We start from the raw sequence: 20226 nt of genomic DNA, 5'->3' as shown, positions 1-20226 counted from the left end.
TTTATATATATATATTGATTTTGTGATTATTTTGACACCAAAAACATGATCAACCTGAAAAAAAAAATAAATTACTACATAATAATTATTTTTAACAAAATTTAAGATTATTTTAATAGACGCACATACCAACTTATTTTTATGTAATATAAATATACAGGGTGATTTTTGAAGCATAGTCGCTCCATTTTTATGTTTGTAAATGAATGAAAATTCGTAAATTATGGGTCAGTAATTATAATTTCAATAAGTGTGCGTTTCTACTCAGTCAACTATATTTTATAATATTACAAAAAGCTAATATTGCATCTAATTATTTTTACCAAAACAAAAGTTAATACTAAATAATATCCTTTTAATAGACTATCATATTTAGTATTGAAAGTTAATGACTTAAATTTCAATTAAAAAATGTTAGTACAATACTAAGTGATACTCCTTAAATATTGTGAAAAATCTAAGAATTTTTATAAGCATAATTTAAACATTAAGTTGGATGTAGATGTTTAAAAATTCAACCTGTATATTAATATATGATAAGAAACATCAAGTTTAAATATGTTTTTCACATTTATTTTCATAGACTAATTTACTGAAATTATACATTTAATACACAGTTTATTAAAATTGTTTGATCAAATCTTATGTTGTAAAATAAAATTGAAAATATTAAAAATATACATTATATATTTATACTCAAGGTTAAATTTTCTCAGTGATTTAAAACAATCTCTTTTTTCATAATTCTTATCAACAGTTTAATTTTTCTTGTTGCATACCTTAAGTTGATTGTTTTGGCAGCTAACAGCCGATTACATTCGGCTGAGTCTGGTAATGGCAATGTTACAAATTGTGTTTCTGTTTCATTCTCGTTGAATTCAAACTTATATATTTTCGGATTCACCTTCATATCACCAAATGGTCCTTTAACTACTAGATAATGGACAGACATAGGTGTGGGGATTTTGGTTTTCAGAATCAGCTATTTACAGATGACCAGCGTGACGACGACATAATTGAAGGCGTAAAGGAAACAGAGGAATGAATAAAAAAAAAAAAAAAAATCAATTAGTATTTTCAGATAGTACAACGAATAACCTGCAAAAATAATCCTGAAATATTAGTAGTAAAACATGATTATTAAGTAAATTCTTTTAAAAGTATATTAGTCCGAATGCACCTGAAAAACAAAACTCAACCCAAATTATTATACACAGTGCTTCCAAATGTTAGCATAACTTACCAGGACAAGAAAAAAAAATAAAAGCAATTTAGTATATTTCTGACTAATGACTTACCAAAGCTTACCCTTTATACAGTTAAAAAATGAATTTAAGAAAAAAATACAATTACAAGTTTTTAATAAATATGTTTATATTAACCTATCAAGAATAATTAACAAGAATCCGTAAAGTTTTACTTTGAGAATGTCGTAAAAAACAAAAACTGTTTATACAAAAAAATCCTGCGATCTGATCCATATTGGGCGTCTTTAATTGATGTTTCAGCCGTTGTTATCTCTTCGATGGTGTTTAGGTAAAATGTGTCAAGACGTGGCGGACGTAGAGAAACGGGCAAAAACAAAAAAAGAAACACATTTTATAGATGGCAATATGAATTTTGTCGTGCATGTGCCGATTCAGCGATAGATTGATTTGAGAGTCCATACCATGAAGATGATGCAGTTGTAGTAGTACTAGTACTAGTACTAGAAGTAGTAGTAGTGTGATCTTGAAAACTGTGAACGTTTATTAATATAACAAAACATATCTTGTCTCCTGTTTCACAATTATAAATGGATTATCCATGTCACATTGATTATAGTTGAAAACACGTCGTCCTTTAACATTACAGTGATGACTAATGACATCCAATTATTGGTGTAACCTAACACTGAAAGGACTGACAACACGTACATGGATACTTGTGGTTGTGTTTTACGCATTTGTGTATATTATGGGTTAATTATTGTTTTTTTCTTATATTAAATAGAACTTACCTGTTTTTTCTATGAAACAATGTTTTTCAAATTATATTATTTTAAAAATAGTATAGTGAGTACAATACAAAAAATTTAAAAATTAATACATTTTTTTCCTACAAATGTTGCACTAAATTACCTGGTATGACATGTGACGATCAACACTCAACGCTGGGTCTCTTTGCATGTTATTGATGCGGGTTTTGACAACCCACTGGAAATTGAACGCTGAAAATCGGGCAGTCTCATAGTACAACTTGTGTACAAACTCTTCTGTTCGGTATGGTTTTAACTGCAAATCTAAACAATGTGTTTAATCAAATTAGCCATTAGGTATTGATTTAATTTAATCCTCAGTTGGGTTTCTTAGCCTAGTTTAGTTAATTACTACAGCATAAGTATACTATACTGTATATTTTATGATTTACCATTAAATGTTATCTTTTCAAAACTCATCAAGTCAAATATGGTGTCATATAAAAGTTTCTCTTCCTGAAACTTTTGGTCCATAGCATCAAGTGCAGACATAACATCTTTTCCCGTAGTTGATGGGTGAGGGCAAACTTTTTCGTGTTCAGATGCTTCATGACTGGGTCCACGCCATGGGCAGCCTATTTTACTGTATCCACATTTTACTGGTCTACAAAATATAAACGTTTAGCATAAGCATAATTTATTTTTCATGAAAACATATGATATATGACAATAAAATATAAAAATAACTGTTTACCGTTCTGCACAAAGTTGTTGTTCGTGATGTTGTAATGTGTTACGTGGGAATTCTTTGGCGCAAAACTGACACTCTGATGGCAGTTCACTGACTGCTTTCTCAACAGCCAAATTACGTGTGGCCGTGTTTTTCGCAATGTCCACGCGACAATTGGGACATGTGGCCATTTCATCTCGTAATCGTGCATCAGCCAACAAATGAGCAAAGCATCCAGCGCACATTAAATGTCCATTTGTACACTGTAAACAAAGATAAACACACGTCGCACATTATTATATACCCTTAAAAAAAGTTTAAAACCACAAACAAGAATTTTAATTTTTAGTCTACTCGAATGATAGACAACTGCGCATAAACCACATTTTATAGTACTGGAAGATTATATTTTGAGTATCTATAAAATGTCTTTTACAAGTGCGAGTAATGTGAAGCGATGAGAGGGTTAAAATGTTTACTAATTAGTAATTAGTAATTACTAACGTCTGTTGCTTATACCTACTGGCTACTACGAAAGTACAAAACACTATGCAAGCATGATTTTCCAACGTCAATTTTTAAAGGTAGGTACCCCATTACCCCAATATTGAGTAGCAAATCAAGGGGGAAGCTCACAACTCATAACCCCTGAGATCGAGTATAGTTTCAAATTTCTAATCAATTTTTGATAACCCTTGAGGGGGGGGGGGCTTGCGAGTGGCGGCTAGTTGCCCATATGAGCGTTTTATAATTTTAGCTCTCCCATTTTATTGCCCCAAATAAGTGTTACGAAAGGCAAAAGAACAGATCGCCGGTAGGATAAAATTATCCCAATGACGAAGTACCTAATATATTAGAGACATATAATATACTATAGGTATAGACTATAAAACATTTTAGCACCCCCTCCGACAAAAAAAACCCCTAGTTGCGCCTATGCTAGTATTCATTGAATAATTATATTATTATATAAGTTTTACATTCACGACGCCTCATTAATTCTACCAATATAATTTAGTAGATTTAACATCAGGCGTGCAGTCAGGATTTTTTAAGGGGAGTGTTTTAACTTATTATTTAAATACAACTTGTGGGGGTGACACATCTAGTATTATATTTTTGGATTATTCTGACGAGGGAGTGTAATAACAGCCTAGACCTCCCCCCCTCGGATGCGTGACTGAGGAACACTATTATTATTCATAACACTATATCGCTATAAGCATGATAGTAACGCAGAGCAAGCCGTTGGAAGCGTTATTAGAAATCCTAGTCCACGGGCACAATAATTATTATTATAGCGAAAGTGTTTTCGGAAAATATCCATTAAAAATAATGTCATGGTAAACTGATGTACCTATATTCTGATTCGATAAATAAATAATTGGTAAATGGTATAATATAATAGGTGACATTGTGAAAATGGTTGAATGGTGCCAATAAAAATTAAAAACGGATTAGAGAGCGACGTCTGTCACATTGGAATGCCGGAAAAAGTCACTAAACAAGTTAATATTATTAATTAATTTAGTGTACCTATTGACTATTGTAATAACTAATATTTATACAATGATACGGTAAAAAAATAAAATAAATAATAGTAATCTCACTAATATTTTGACATAAATATTATGATGATAATTAATGATAAATGATAATGAACAAATCTAATAATAGCTCTTCGTTTATTCTGAACCTTATACGCTAATTGGTGTTAAGTTGCGAATTTTTTTTAGCAGTCAGCGTTACAATAAAAAAAATGAGTAATTAAGTTCGTTTTTTAGTCGCTTTTTCACGGTCTCGTCACTAACGAGGGGAAACAACATGTCACCAAATCGTTTTTGGCGTTTTTCGTCTGTTGTGCGGCTGTACCACTTAATCCATATTCCATACAAATATAATAATATAATGACAGTATTTAGTTCGGATGGTTAGTATAATTATATTTAATTAATTGTCAATAATTTCGAACAATCGCGCAATCGGGTCCAATGTCCACGCTCGACATGAAACAGATAACGGAAAGAAACAGCCGGCTAACGACGTTCAACGTCGGCCCAAAAATGTATTTTTATAACATAATAATAAATTGCACACGATTTGTATCAATCGCATGCCGCCGGACTTTGAACCGCGGACGTTGGACCGCGATTAATCTCGGGAATTCGTGTGAAATCATTGACGAACACGCCGCTGCAGCGGAAAGGGCGTCTCGTTTGGATTGGGAAATGCCAAAAAAGGCCGTACCTCTGGTACGATAATATAACAGTAGTGTCGTCATCGCGACGCGCAATAATACGGAAACGAACAGACAAAATGTCGAAACAATATTTTAATAATATTTTATTGCAACAACGGGCGGAGAAAGGCAACAAACGAGATTCGCGCGCGCATAATTTAGTGTCGTTGACCCAGGGACTACAGCCGCGGCGGCGGCGGCACGTCGGTCAGCTGGTACGACGACGACAACAACAACAATAATAATAATAATAATAATAATAATAATAATAGTTATAATAATAATAACAACAACAACGACGAGACGAGTCGTGGACGACGACACTGTCTTTTAAAAAAAAGAACATGCGGCCGTCGGGAGTCGAAATAGCGTACGGAATCGCCAATTCTCACCTGATAGATGGACGATCTGGGCAAGTCCAAGCACACGGCGCAGCACAGTATGCCTCCCAGCCTGTGCTCCAGCTTGTCCGAAGCGGCGTGTAGCTTTTCGCCGCCACCGCCACCCCGGCCGAACACTTCGGAACCGCCAGAAAGCTTGGCCTTTTTTGGGTTCGGTTCGCCGTCGTCTTTGGTGATGGACACGTTCTGCTGCTGCTGCTGATGCTGGCCATCCACGTTCATGTTGTCCGACTGGCCGCCCGTCTCCACTGCGGCCGTCTGCGCCGAACTTTCACCGTCGGACATAGTCCGCTTTCCCTGACTGTTTTCCGGATTACGACGTGGACGCGACGAATTGCGTTTGAACAGACCCAACGGTTGTGTGTCAGAAAAATGTCGTCTACTCGGTATGGAAACTTTACGACCGCCGCAGTATTGTGCGAACGCGACACTCGTACACGGCAGCAAAGGCAAACACGGAAAAAAAGAAAAACAAATAGCAAAGGAATGAAAAAAAAAAATTGGATGTAATAGTGTTACGTTCGACTGGTGCGCGACGAGCCAAAGTGGTACGGGAAAAAGGAAAACGATATAAAAAAAAAACCAACAACTGCGCCGTAATAATAAATACAACTTGTCCAGCGGACGGACGGGCGGGCGGGCGGGCGGCCGAGTCGCGTCAGCTGTTCGATCGGGCTGCGCGCTTCAAGGACGACGTACACGCGCACGCGCACGGACTTGATCTACGGCCGGCTGTTGGCGATGCGGACGAGCGGGCGGGCGGTGCGCTTCCCTTGGGCGGTGACGGCGGCGGGCGGCCCTCGTCCGGATGACGTGTACACATAATCATGCCGCCGCGAGACCGAATGCGGGACCATTGCGGGTATTGATTATTTGATTATCGCCGACGGCGTGCCGCGTGCGCGTGCTCGTTGTCACTCGTCGTCGCGGTGCACCATAGAGTAATAATATTACTCTATGCGGTGCACGAAACGCCGTGGCACCCCAAGGACGGTATATTATTACTTTTTAGTAAAGTCATAATAATATTGTACTTTCGCAATTCGCAATGTTGCGGGACGCCCTCCTTCCCCCTTCTCCTCAAACGTCGTGTAAACGCTCCCTCGACACGCAATATGCGTTGTAATAATAACGAATAACTGTTTGTCTCGCACTTTAATATAGTATCTATACTTCAATACTTGTACTGTTAGTGCACTGGTGATTCGAATAATTTTCCTCCCTAGGATAATAGTAAACATTTTTCAACTCACCTACCCCTGAAATACTGATACTGGAATGCAGTTACACCATAAAGTCATTCAGTACACCAACTACTTATTGCCCACTAATGCATTACCCTGTTGCCCACCCACCAACTTTTTGTCTGTGACATTTGTTCCGAAAATTCTCCGTCATGCTTCCATTGTACTAGACACTAGTGTCTAGTAGTACTATAGGTAGTGGCTAGTGAGTAGCTCCTAGTTCCTACGTACTTACACTATCTTTCAGTCATTCACTCATTCGGAAGTTTCGATTGTTTTTTTTTTGTGTCTTGTGTCTACTGTCTGGTGATGGTGGCGTGGTGGTCGTGTACTCGTGTGGATGGTAAGGTTTGATAAATGAGCCGAGTCAGTCTTCGGAGCTGTGAAATGTTCTTTTTCTTCGGTGAGAGATTGTCACCATAACCGGACTACCATAGAAGCATGTGTAAGATGTAACACATAATTCGCTATACCTTACACTCTATACTACGTATAAATTGCTTAGGAAAAATTCCCCGCGGACAAGGCAGAATAAACAACCTATCTATTATAACTATTTTAAGATAACGCCAAATAGATAAATAAAAATTATGAACTATAAATATTACGCCTAGGTATTTAACCCATTGCATACTAGCATTCTAGTATTCCACAGTTAATTAGTCATTAAATCGTTATTTTTTTTAAAGGCTACTCACCTTCTTGATAATTATTATCTTTATATAGGTAAAATTGGTACAAATGACTCAAGATTTGCTACAATATTCACCTACATTTTCTTTAATAATAATGCAATTATTCAAATTCTGATTCTTGGAATTCTTAAGAACACTCGAGGACAATATTTTTAAATACTAAGTTACTTATGCCAACTTTCTTATCCAGATGAGTATCGTATTTTTCCATTAAAATATTTATAAGATAACTGAACATTTTCATCGGATTTCAAAAGAGAAGGTTTTGAGTCATTTATAACTTTGTGCCCCAATGCCCATGATAATATTATAGGCTTGGATGATGTGGAGTATAATAAAATGATTTAAAAATATTATTATTGTAGTAATTAATATAATTAATATCTTTCAACATTTTATAATTTGTAAATATTTTCCTTAGAGTATAATAAATATTGCATCCAATTTTACATCTATCTTATATTTTTGTTATACTATTTTTAATGACTACTGTTATCACTTATCATTACTCCTTATTTCTTAGTATTTATAAATTTTATTAATTCAGAAACTAGGTATAGGTAATTGTTTAAAATTAAAATGCTGGTTTAAATAACCAAATACCGCAAACATAACAATTTAAAAAAAAAAGTCTATACTTAACAGTTGAATGTTTTTCTCAATGTTCTCCTTTGAATATACTAAGCATACAATATGACACGACTATCGTTCTACATACCTATGCTTAAAAATTCCAAAATTCTTAACTTGTTTAAATTTATTACCTATTCAAGGAAATAATGGTAGTGAGTATAGCCGTATAGGTGGTTGAGTGATTCGCAATTTACTGCGCATAATTCTATTTTTTTGTTTTTGACATTGAAAGATTTTTAACAGTTTTATTCAACATAATAACATTATTTAGTCAATTTTTGGATTGGATAGATTAGGTTATTTAAAGAGGTCGATCTAAAGTCTAATGGCTAATAAATGTATAAACTAACAGAACGTAAACAAATAATATAAAATATCTATTGTTAATTTGTTTATAAATATTATATTTTATTGTATAAACACCTATTACCTACAGACACATAGTACACATAGATAGGTTCAGCCGAAAGCCGTTAATTAAAAAGTACATACCTACTTTTATCAATAAAAAAAAATATGGTCTAATGTACAAAACAAACAAGCAGCGTGTCTGCACGTGTGCGGTGTGCCTGTAAAAATGAGATTGGTATAATATAAAATATATTATTATGATATTTACATGCATAATGTATTAAGTTATGTAAATGTTTTACACACGACGTGTCGACGTTATACGATTTGTTTACATTTTCGTCTTATAAATGGCCCATAATCCGTAGACGAGAGCCAACGGGCATATTTCGACCAAAATTGAACGTGTTCCTTTAAGTCCGATTCAATTTTTAGCTAAACCAAAAAAAATATAAATAATATATTATTCACCATTAGTTATTTGAGCACATTTTCATAAAAATTGTTTATAAGGATATAAAATTTCATGTATATTGTATATATATATATGTATTATGTATTAATGTATACTAAATATATTATGCGCCTTAAGCCCTTAAATTTATACATCTTCAAAAATATAAACAGAAAGGAGATTCAATATGCATGTTCGCCCTTCTTTTTCTCAATAATACTGTTATTCAAAATCTGATTTTTAACATTTTAAAATATACCTGACAACCATATTTACAATTTTGAAAAGACTGTGACACATCTACTATATTTAAATGTGGGGTTTTCGATCAAAATCTAGAACAATTTGAATTTAATGTCATAAATTCCTCATGGATTTTCTTGAATAAAATGTATTTAGATGACGTACAGCCGTAGGTACAGATATTGATTAGCTACGAAGATGATTATAGTGATATATTGAAATGTGATAGTTTTTTTTTTAACCAGCTACAACATATAGGCTATTGCAGGGTGGTTATCGTTATTTTTAGTAGGTTTTGAGTGTTTTGACTGTGGGAGAGGGTAGAACAAGTGTGTATATGTGGCGAGGCTTAGTGACTAGAACCCGGGTGATCATCCTTTCGTAAATTAGTGGTACCGACCACCGGCTGATGCTTGACTTCAGAACACATTTTTGTGAATAAAGCCTACTACCCTCCACACCATGCGCCACATATCAGACCTTTATAGTACATACTTTATGCACATTATACAGTTATTAGTTACTTATTAGGTACTCATTAAATGAGCAATATAATTATTTTTATGATTAATCAGTAATCGGTAGGTACCTGTACTATCTTATATGTTTTGCTAACGGTGTTTTTTTTTTTAAACTAAATAATGATATTGTTATTTTTACAACAAATTCATAAAATACTTGGTCTTTACAGACTTTTTGGATAAAATATTATAAACACTGCGCATTATAGTATATATATTACCTATGTGTTATTAATATATACGAGTCCATTGTGTATTTGAGTATATATATCACGTACTTACGAGATAAAGATAATTTTTTTATACCCGATAACAACCTAAACTTAATAATTTTAAGTGGTTTGCTGTGTATACGATGTTAGATAGCTGTGGTAACTGGTAGCTATAATATATTATGTCACAAGTATACGGTATATTTATCGACATAGGCACCTATAGCTATACCACGGCCTCACGAGCATATTGTATACAATATCTATATCTACGTATACATGATGGATTTATACTGATCGAAATTATTTATTTATTCTGTGATAGTGTGATATTTTATATTAAAGGCACGGAAAACAGTGTTAAAAATTATTAACTACTTCAGTGGGTTTAAAATCGTTACTATTCTTTTTAAGGAAGTCTGTATCGAATGGAAACTGGTCTGTTTCATCTTTATATAAAATATAAATCAAACATTCGTTCGTATAAATCATACAACGAAGTAACGATCGTTAATATTGAATAACTTAATAAACAGTTCATCGAACCATTATATATTCGGCTATATGAGTATATGAATAAATGTCTAGACAGATTATATTACCGATATTGGTATAGGTAGGTATATTTATTGCAATTTAGGTACCTATCCGTTAAAATCTAGACCATCTGGTTGTAAGCTTGACCCTGAAACGAAAATGTATACAATTAATACAGTCTGTTAATTTTCGTTTAATTTTCTAGTTGAGAAACTGAGCCATATTAGTTATAGGTACATACAATTGCATTTACCGTAGCGCATAGTAGTAATATATACATGTGTACTAAGCGTAAACAATATACATAATATATGTAATTTTATTCAAGCGGAAGTTCAAGCATATTTAATAGTTATAATTTTTATATATTTTTTTACGGTTAAATTATTATAATTGAATGTGACAACATCGATGGTTTAATATTACAATTAATATTTGAAATATTTCAACAAAAATCGGTGAAGTTTTCTGCTTTGCAGGTAGGTCTCGAGTATACCATGTCATTGAGTTATAAATTAGTATAGGTCACTGTAATTAATGCGTTAAATTGGAATTTAATGATAAATCATTGTATATAATATTATAGGCACTAGGAAAAACGATTCTGAGCAAAGACGGTCTATAAGCCTATATTTCTAAGAATATTTGATTATATAATTTATTATGCGTCATTTACTTTTCTATTAGTAATATAACGCCGTTGAACCAATTTTTTCAAAAACCAAAATATTCGTAATAATAGTAATATTAGTAATTAAATTTCATATAAAATTGGTTATTAACATTTAAAAATTTGTCGATAAAAAAATAACTTTCTAATTTTTGAGTGATTGATGAATTTTAGCAATGCCTTAATAAAAATCGTGCCATATATCTTTGATATTTTTGAGCTGCTATAATAGTAACTATACGTCAAGGAACTTTGCATTACATTTTCAAGCTTTCTAACACAATGAAAAATTTTTTACCAACATTTAAAGAAATAAACTAAAACAAATTGAAAATCATGTATATAAAATTATTTGATGAAATTTTCAATTATCTATGGTTATTCGTTTTTGAACTACAACAAAGTAAGACAGTTGTTTGATGAGTGTATGGTGAATGTACAACATCAAAATAATTGTCTCTACGGTTACTTTTTTGGTTACAGCCAAAAACAAAATTTTTTGACAAAAATGCTTTTGAAAAATATCGGGAACTTTTTATACTCCAAGTATTGATGTACCATAGTATTATTAATTTTTGTTTTGTACTTATTCATTACTACACAGTACATAGGTATATAATATTCGGTATTTGTTTAAATATATTCCTTGATATGAGTTTTTAAATAAGAGAATAGGGCCAGACCCCCTCACTAGTCGAAAGAACAAACTATTGTTTTATAGTTTTTTATCTTTCAAATAGAATATTCTAGCAGAGTACTACTACTATATGTCTATATGTCTATACTAAATAAAATATAAACACCATTGAAAATTACTGTAACAAAATAAAATAATATATATTTAGGTATTATAAATACACCGGGCAATAATAAATGATTGAATAATAAAACAATTATTGTTATAAAAACCAATTGATGATAATATTATAATAATTATCAACACAGCTTTTAGTTTTACAATATAATTTACCACAGGCAATGTCACAATATTAATTAAATAAAAACTACACGGATTTAAAATTGTTTAAAAAAATACAATACATCTCTCACTCGTTTTCACACCCACTATTCTTATTTACATAGAAAAATACGCGTGACATAAATAGCGGGCATTTCAAAATCGGAACGTCTATAAATAAAATCTAAGATATATTTATGTATAAAAAAGGTATATATTCAGTGCGTTTAACAATAATAAAGTAATTTTTTATTTTTATTTTAAACACGTTGAGCTCAATATTGCGAATTAAATAGTATACCTTACATATCAATTCCATACTTTGAAAATCATTGGTAATAAATTATTATTACTAACAATAACTGCTAATGATACGTATTATGAAGTAGCTACTTTTTAGGTATCTATCAAAAGTACTAAGATATTTTAAACGGGCTGCAAAAATAAAAACATTTTAACTATTGTTGAAAAATTTATATTTTTCCTTGCATTTCTATACACTCTAGTAATAATTTTTTATAATTATTGTTAAAGCCCAAATTAATTTTTCCAAGCTCTTTTTTTCTTAATTTATTTACATTTTAAATAAGAAGAAAACACTGGGAATTGGAAACAATTGTAAAAAAATATAACTTTGTTATTGATAATCGTTTGGTAATTGATTAGAAGAGTCCTTTAATTTTGCTACGACAGAAACGGATTTGGTGACGGCACAAGTGGTGGTGGCAAAGTCGAAGTAGTTGGACCACTGAATGCAGATGGAGCTGTTGGTGGATTTGCAAACGGAGGTTGTGGTGTTAAGCCAAATGGATTTGCCATGCCTAAAATCATTTTTAAAAAAAACTTAAGAACTATGTAGTAGATATTATAACCATATAACTATATAAGACTATACAATTAATATTGCATTAAGACCACTTCTAAATTTAAGCAACTATTATTAGTTCAATTACGTTATTAATAATTTTTGATCATTAATAACAATATGAGAGATGTTAATAACTTTATTAATTTGACCAATATTGTAGACGAATAAAAGTTATTAACAATTATCCGATCATGCTGAAGTGACATAACATTAGTGTCAAATTATGTAAAGAAAAATGTACATACCAGGTGGTCGTATTTGTGCAACTGGTGCTGGATTAATAGGAGCTGTCACTAGGTTATCCAAATTCACTAAAGCAGAATTTTCTCCTAAGAAACTATGTGGTGTCTTTTTACCAGACGTTGAACTTTGTGAAGTTCCTAGTAGTTCGTTATTTAAATGGGATAGGTCAAATGGATCCGGGGTAGGCTCTAAATAAATAAACATAACAGAACATTTAAACAATAAGCTAATATTTAAAAAATCTGATTCTATACATACTTGCTTGTAATGATCGATTTCCTAAAAGAGCAAATTCGTCAAATTCTTGATTTGGTTTGCTTAAAGGTTGAGCGATTGTTGCAGGAGCCCAAGGGTCTGGTGGAGCCATTGCTACAGTTGATGTGTTTTGGGATAACCAAGGATGCACACCTTAAAATAATTTAATATAATTAAATGATTATATATTTATATGTATTATAAGTGTGATTATTTTTTACAAACCATTGTTTGTACTTGGCAATACATTAGTAGAGGAAGCTGCATTTTGTTTTTGTGTAACAGGTGACCAAGGGTCAACAGCTCGGCCTGGCGTTCCATTATTTAAATCTCCATTAGACCAATTTAAAGGCTGAAATTAAATTGTCTTGGTTATGGATTGAGTTTTTTAATCTTTAGTTTAAGATAACTGATAGACGGTAAAATTGTTTTTTATTATCCATATATTGATGGTTATATTGTATTCATATTGGTTGAATGGTATAGAAATTTTAAATATTTAACAATTTTTAATTAATTTTATTTGAAGAACTTTTGTTTAATTTATATAGTAATAACGGCTCAAGAACCAACTATAAATTATTATTTTGTTCTTTATAATAAATTCTATTTTTAGTTTATATTACCTGTGGTTGAGTTTTTATTGGCATACCCCATGGATCTGCAGTTGTTCCTGTTGCACCATTTTGATCTGCATCATTGTCTAGATCAATTCCCAATAGGTCCAACATATTACTGCTCTTACCACTACTACTATTGGCTCCAGATTCTGATCCACTACTTAAATATTGGTTGTTATTTAACCCAAATAAACATGGTTACTTTTTTTATATAAATTATAAAGAATTTGAATTTACTTGAATTCATTTTCACTTTGAGACAGTGCCAGTTTTAACCGCACATCATCACTACGCCTTTTTTGTTCTTCTTGTTCAGCTTCTTCTCTAGACATAGCCAAAGCTAGTTGTAATTGTAATTCTTCTTCACCAACAGTCTGTGGACGTGCACTTTCTAGTTCCGCTGAAATAGATATAATATGTGTTTAAAGATTAAATAATTTTACAAATGAAAATGAATGTACGTATAACAACATTATATTGATACTTGATATTTATTGTCTTCACTATAATTATAAAAGCATAAATTGTAATAATAGAATTTTATGTTTTTCTATTTGAAACAAAGTGTAGCACATTTTTATACTACCCAAAATTATGAGGTAAATATTGAATCAAACACATCGATTGTACAATCACAAGAAAGAACACTGTGGTATTTTTTATATTGTTAAAAACCACTTCACAAATTAAAATAATAAAATAGCTGAACAGGAAATAGTAAATAACGTGTTGAGCACTCATTTTGCTATGCTCACCTTGAGCCTAGATAGTATTGTAAACATTAAATATTTGAAAGTATAGTGTATTTGATAACATTTTTATAAGTAAAGTTCAGTTAAAATGATACTGGGTTACATTTCTTTAATCTTGTGAACCTTGCTAAAGAATAAATTGGATACAATTTCAAATCCATTATGGTTAATTAGTGTTTTTTAGTACCTAGAAATACTAAACTATCAAATGAATTAATAACTAAAAAAAATATTATTCTGAATGATTTCATATTAAGTTGCTAATAAAGTGTTATATTATCTAAAATTTCATAATTTTGGGGGAAAATGTTGTTACACTAAGTTAAACATAAATATAAACAAGAAATTCTACTATTCTGACCTTTAAACAAATACAATAACAATCAACAAACCTTTTACAGGAGGTCGTGTATCATATAAACCATAGGAATCTCGGAACTACAAAAAATAAATAAACTATTATTTTATGATTTACAAAATTATGCATTTATACTTATAGAATTTATTTTTAACATAAAATATTACAATGATTAAAATACACTATAAATTTTTTTTTATCAAAACTAGTTGAATAGTTATAGTTTGTGTTTAATAATTTAGAGTAGAGAGTAAAATCAGGGTAAAGTAGATCCCAAAAAAAAAGAATACTTGTAGATATCTATCTTTTAAATTAAAAGAATTGAACTATTTTAAAATGAATAATTTCAATAATCATAACATTACTATACTATACTATGGTTTAAAAATAATTTATTGTTTTAAACAAATACAATCACTAAATTGTTAATATTTTAATTACCAGTCTCAGAAGTATCATTAAAAGATTATACTACTATTATTATTATTGCACAATTAGACATTAGTAGATAGTACATGCATTTTTGTTGTAAACCATAAAATCTTACGTAATGAACTTACCAATGGATACTTAGGACTTTGTGGAGTTGTCTAACCAAATGTATAGCGTAAAAACAAAAATAAAGAAAATACATAATAACCACCACCATTATTAAATTACTTAAATATAATATAAACAAAAAATCTTTACATTTCCATCACTGCCAAAACTAGAAATTTTTTGTGCAGATCGTTCTTTTGCTTTAATTGCACGTGCTCTTTCTGTCTTTAATCGTTCATCATCATCTAATAAAGCTACTAGTTGTGTAGCTGTATCTCTTACTCTTTGTCCTTTATCTTTATTATCCTCTATATGTTGAAATGTTTCTAATGTTTTAATAGCAAAACGATTTTCCTTGCACTGTTGGGCAACCTTAAAAAAACATCAATCATCAATAAGATTATATAAAAAATATGGATAGTTCATACTTTTTCACTGCCAGTCTTTATTAAATATTCTAGAAGAATAAGTGCTTTATGAACATGTCGCCAGTTTCGTCCATGATCATTCAGTCGTTTCCAAAGAATAGCCATAATTTCAGAAAATGCAACTACATTATAAGTTAAGTCGGCAATCTCAGCCATTAGTGTACTGCTTGGACCCCACTGGTCATTGCTAGTTGCCTCTCGCACTTTTACCTAAAATACAATGTATGCAAATAATTTTTTATGAATTTGTACCAAGCTAAGCTTATTTTCTTGTAAAGCAAAATATAATTATTTTAGTTTTTATTTTTGAAGCGTGACTAATAAGATTAAAGCATACAATAATCTAGGTCAAAATATTAATGATAATTTATTAGTAGGAATGTTAAATATATAGGTAAATGTATATATATATATATATATATATGTTAAGTTAATTTAACAGTAAGGATATAAATTTATCATCAAAAATTGAATTAAAAACTATACCAACCTGAGCATCAGAGTAATTATGTGCTATGTTTTTAATATTTCTCCTTAGTCCAGCAACATTAACTTGCATTTCTTCACGCTTCTTCATCTAAAATTTAAAATACATATTAAGGGTATAAAAAAAGAATGTAGATTAAACTGCGTAAAATTTAATTGCAAAATGAGTCTTATTTAAAATATTTATATAATGAAAAAAATTAACAGAAATTGATTGTTTTGTTTATTTTCAAATTAATTTTAAACTAAAAAATTAGGAATATTAAATGTTTGTATGAATTATATGTTCTTTAATTAAAAAAAAAAAAACCAATTATAAATATGTCAAGAATCACAATTATAAATTATTAATCAGGCATCTAACAGTAAATATCAAATGACTTAGATAGGTACATGCCAATTATACATGCCAACGTTAGTAAGTATCTTTAAATGGTTTTAAACTCAGTTAAATCATAGTTAATTAATTGTTATATGCTAAACAATGTTTTTATTCATTAATTTCTTAGAAATGTCTACCAATTATTAGTAATATAAAAATGTTGAAATATTTAATATACTTATTTAAGTTATTGATCTTATTTAAATGTCATCATTCTACTGTTCAATTAATTATTTTATATTATGTCAACTATCTATAATTTTAAGTATTGGTTAGTATTTATTTTTGCTGAAGAGCTTTTCATTTTATATTTAAATACAAAACCTAACCTACAATATGAAAATTTATTGATTATTGAAACCTTAAATTAGTTAAAGAAATGTAAATTTATATACATACTGTTAGTATTACCTATAACTAATGCAGTACTTAAAATGTTCATTGTTCTGGAGTTAAGATTATTAATACCTAATGGCTTATAACTACAATATGATGCACCTATTTGAATATTTAACACAAAAACCAAAAATTAATTCTGTATTAGAACTATAATGGTTAATAAATCAATTTAGAAAGCTAAAATATTAATTAACCATATACATGTTATAACAGATACTTAGATAGGTATAGGTAAGGTTCTTTTTTTTATTAGATAACTGTTTTTTTGATGTACTAATATATTTTTTAAGATTAAGCATTAAAATGTCATTGTTATATACTAGAAATAGTCATTTTGAAAAATATATGGTTTGTTTCTTTACATTTTTAATACTGATTAATCTAATTATCTTAATTATAGTACTTATAAAAAATTTATTATAAAGTTATACTTAAATTTATGTGATTTTTAAAAACCTATTTCCTATAATATAAAATTACTATGCTTAATTGATTTCATAGAGAAATTTTAAAGGATAGTAGGAAATACAAAATAGGAATTTTATGTTGAGGCACATCCTTAAATGTATGTACATGACTACAATCACTTATTTTATAAGTGAAAGTAATGATACTATTCTATTAAATATTATAAAAATAAAGAGATAATTATACAATTAACTGTTATTGAAAAACTAATATACTGAAGTGAACTGTTTAGTATTAATAAGTATCTAGGTATACTTAAAATGATATATTTTAATCATAATACAATGCAATAGATACCTATCTAATTTGATTAAAATGTAATAATCAAATAAATGGAGGAAAATAGAAGGATACATTTTACACTAATATGATTAATAATTATGAACAAATGGTGGTCGCCTTGACCACATAACCGAGGGAGGATATAGCAGTTAACCCACTCCCCTTGAATTTGTTTTACACTCGGTTTTATATTATTATAAGTTATTACTAAGGTAGCAAGTTTGTTATAGAGTTTAAAGGAATAGAAAATCATTTAAATGTTTTTAAAACTTCCATTTTTGACTTTAAATCATGGCCTTGATAATTGATGAAGCTATCTAGTTGAGTTATTATTATTGTTTACAATTAGCGTATTATACTTAGATAAGTACAAATAAATAACAATTGTAAAATACCTAACACTGAATATGGTAGGGATGAACAATATTGGAATGGAGAATAACGTTAAATGTTTTAAACATCAGTTTTAAAATTAAGATATATCTATATGACTTAATAGCATAGTTCTTTAGATTTATAATCACATCAACAATATATATTAGACATGCAGACAAATACCATTGTACTGAAAACATTACTGTAATATACAAGATAAGCAAACAGAATACAAAATTCATCAAGGACACTTTAATTCTTAAAGGAATTTTGACCGAGAATACAAGTTTATCTTTAAAGTGCCTACTTATGGCATAAATAAGGTATGATTATTAAAATATATAAGCAACCAATCATTAACAACCAACACTTATGCTTTACTCATTATTTCTAACAAATTTAATTGTATAGAGAATTAATAATAATGGTTAATACATCAGGTAGACTATTATAACTATAATTTTTAATGTATTTGCTGTATCAATGTAATGCTTAACTCTTTTCAGATTAAATAGGATTAGACCAACATGTATTAGTATTATAATCAAAAGCAGTATTTGTTTTGATTACAAGTACAATATGAGGTTAAAAAAATTGTTTATTGAAAGCATTAGGTACATTAGATAAGTAACAATTGTAGCAAATGCTGATTAGGTTAAACCTAACTCTAAAGCCAGGGAATAATATGAATATAACTGAATACAATATGCATTACCTATATATAAAAAATTAATAAGTTTTAATATGAATTCTGAAGGTAATCAACATTTTTATTATTTAAGAAATTAGCATACTATACAAGCATTTCGGTTTTTATTAATTTTAGATTATAGGTATGTTATAACTTATAAATTGTGTGTTTTACATTCAACTGAAGCATAATATGCATTAAATGTTGGGAAATTCAAATTTCAAATCAGATTGATGCAATAACATAAGACATCCCATGTCCAGATCTGCTGTGCGAAACACAAAGATTCAGATTATTGTCAGCAGTAAAGGACAAACATTCAGACCTTGTCTGATCACTGATCAGCAAGACTACCGGTGCTTATATAAGTTACAAGTTAAATGTACGAATTAATACAAGTTTAATGGATACGAATACGCGATTAGTCACTTCTGTCAGTGTCAGCAAGATAGGATCGGACTAGACTCGAATCTCGGGAAATCCGGGACGAACATTGATATAAAATTTCTGCGTAGGAGGATGACACACAAATTACTCACCTCGATGACAACTGTTGATACCCGGATGCGTTCTCGAGATTGGATCGTGTTTTCCGGTCAGACGACGACGGGCATAATAACAATAATATATTGGTGTACGCACACGCCGTTGAGCGTGCAGTATTGCAAGAGAACGTCTCGAAAACGAAATTATTATCACTCGCCGACGAAAGAGAGCACCGAAGATTTGCGATTGTTGCGCGAACCGCGGACGATGCACCAATGCACAATAGCGAATAATACGGATCGACGTCCGCCGCACAACGACAGATTGCAAATCGTGTATTGTACTATTGTGTGTCCGCCGAGTCTATTATAGTATTATTATTGTGTCGTAAGTACGGCTATTATACATATATATATATATGAATCGCGTATTCGTGAGTGTGTTTGTGTGTGAGCGTTTTGCGCGATCGCCGTGTACTGCTGTCTGCTGCACACAACACACCTCCTCGCACGGACGTCGTCCTCCTCTTTTTCAGTGTACGATATTTTGTTATTATTATGAATGAAAGGCGGCGGGAAGAGAGTGCGCCACAGAGAGGAATCGCCGAGTTGCCACTTAGCGAGCACTGAGTAGTGAGTACCGACCACTAATACTACTATACTATTTACTACTACTACCACTACGTTTTACGATACCGCTCGCTACACGTCTTGCCCACCATAGCTATGCAGTATGGCGCGCCGGCGGT

At 30.8% G+C, this 20226-nt stretch overlaps 2 protein-coding genes across 4 annotated transcripts; both read right to left on the bottom strand.

Annotated features, from left to right (window-relative positions):
- Positions 1–4: 4 nt before the first annotated feature.
- LOC111027935 (cysteine and histidine-rich protein 1 homolog) lies at positions 5–5934 on the bottom strand. Its single transcript, XM_022306438.1, has 6 exons — positions 5319–5934; positions 2712–2950; positions 2410–2621; positions 2121–2281; positions 780–982; positions 5–54 (listed from the first exon to the last, which is right to left on the bottom strand). The coding sequence occupies exons 1-6, from the start codon at positions 5610–5612 to the stop codon at positions 27–29; spliced, it is 1137 nt and encodes a 378-aa protein (XP_022162130.1). The 5' UTR covers positions 5613–5934; the 3' UTR covers positions 5–26.
- A 6026-nt stretch (positions 5935–11960) lies between these two features.
- LOC111027931 (epsin-2) lies at positions 11961–20166 on the bottom strand. Of its 3 annotated transcripts, none has more exons than XM_022306431.1 (12): positions 19532–20166; positions 16400–16486; positions 15910–16119; positions 15632–15853; positions 15502–15531; positions 14976–15021; positions 14069–14231; positions 13838–13991; positions 13437–13563; positions 13215–13364; positions 12959–13144; positions 11961–12666 (listed from the first exon to the last, which is right to left on the bottom strand). In XM_022306431.1, exons 2-12 carry the CDS (start codon positions 16484–16486, stop codon positions 12530–12532), a joined length of 1512 nt encoding a protein of 503 aa, XP_022162123.1. In that variant the 5' UTR covers positions 19532–20166; the 3' UTR covers positions 11961–12529. The 3 variants fall into 3 exon arrangements, with proteins under 3 accessions (XP_022162123.1, XP_022162124.1, XP_022162125.1); XM_022306432.1 differs by having other exon boundaries at positions 13838–13988; XM_022306433.1 differs by lacking the exon at positions 15502–15531.
- Between the last annotated feature and the right edge of the window lie 60 nt (positions 20167–20226).

This window comes from Myzus persicae, unplaced genomic scaffold, assembly GCF_001856785.1.
Source record: "Myzus persicae strain clone G006 unplaced genomic scaffold, MPER_G0061.0, whole genome shotgun sequence".
In the NCBI taxonomy this organism is placed as follows: Eukaryota; Metazoa; Arthropoda; class Insecta; order Hemiptera; family Aphididae; genus Myzus; species Myzus persicae.
The sequence above is the reverse complement of the archived record's forward strand: the minus strand, read 5'-3'. Positions and strand labels throughout refer to the sequence as shown.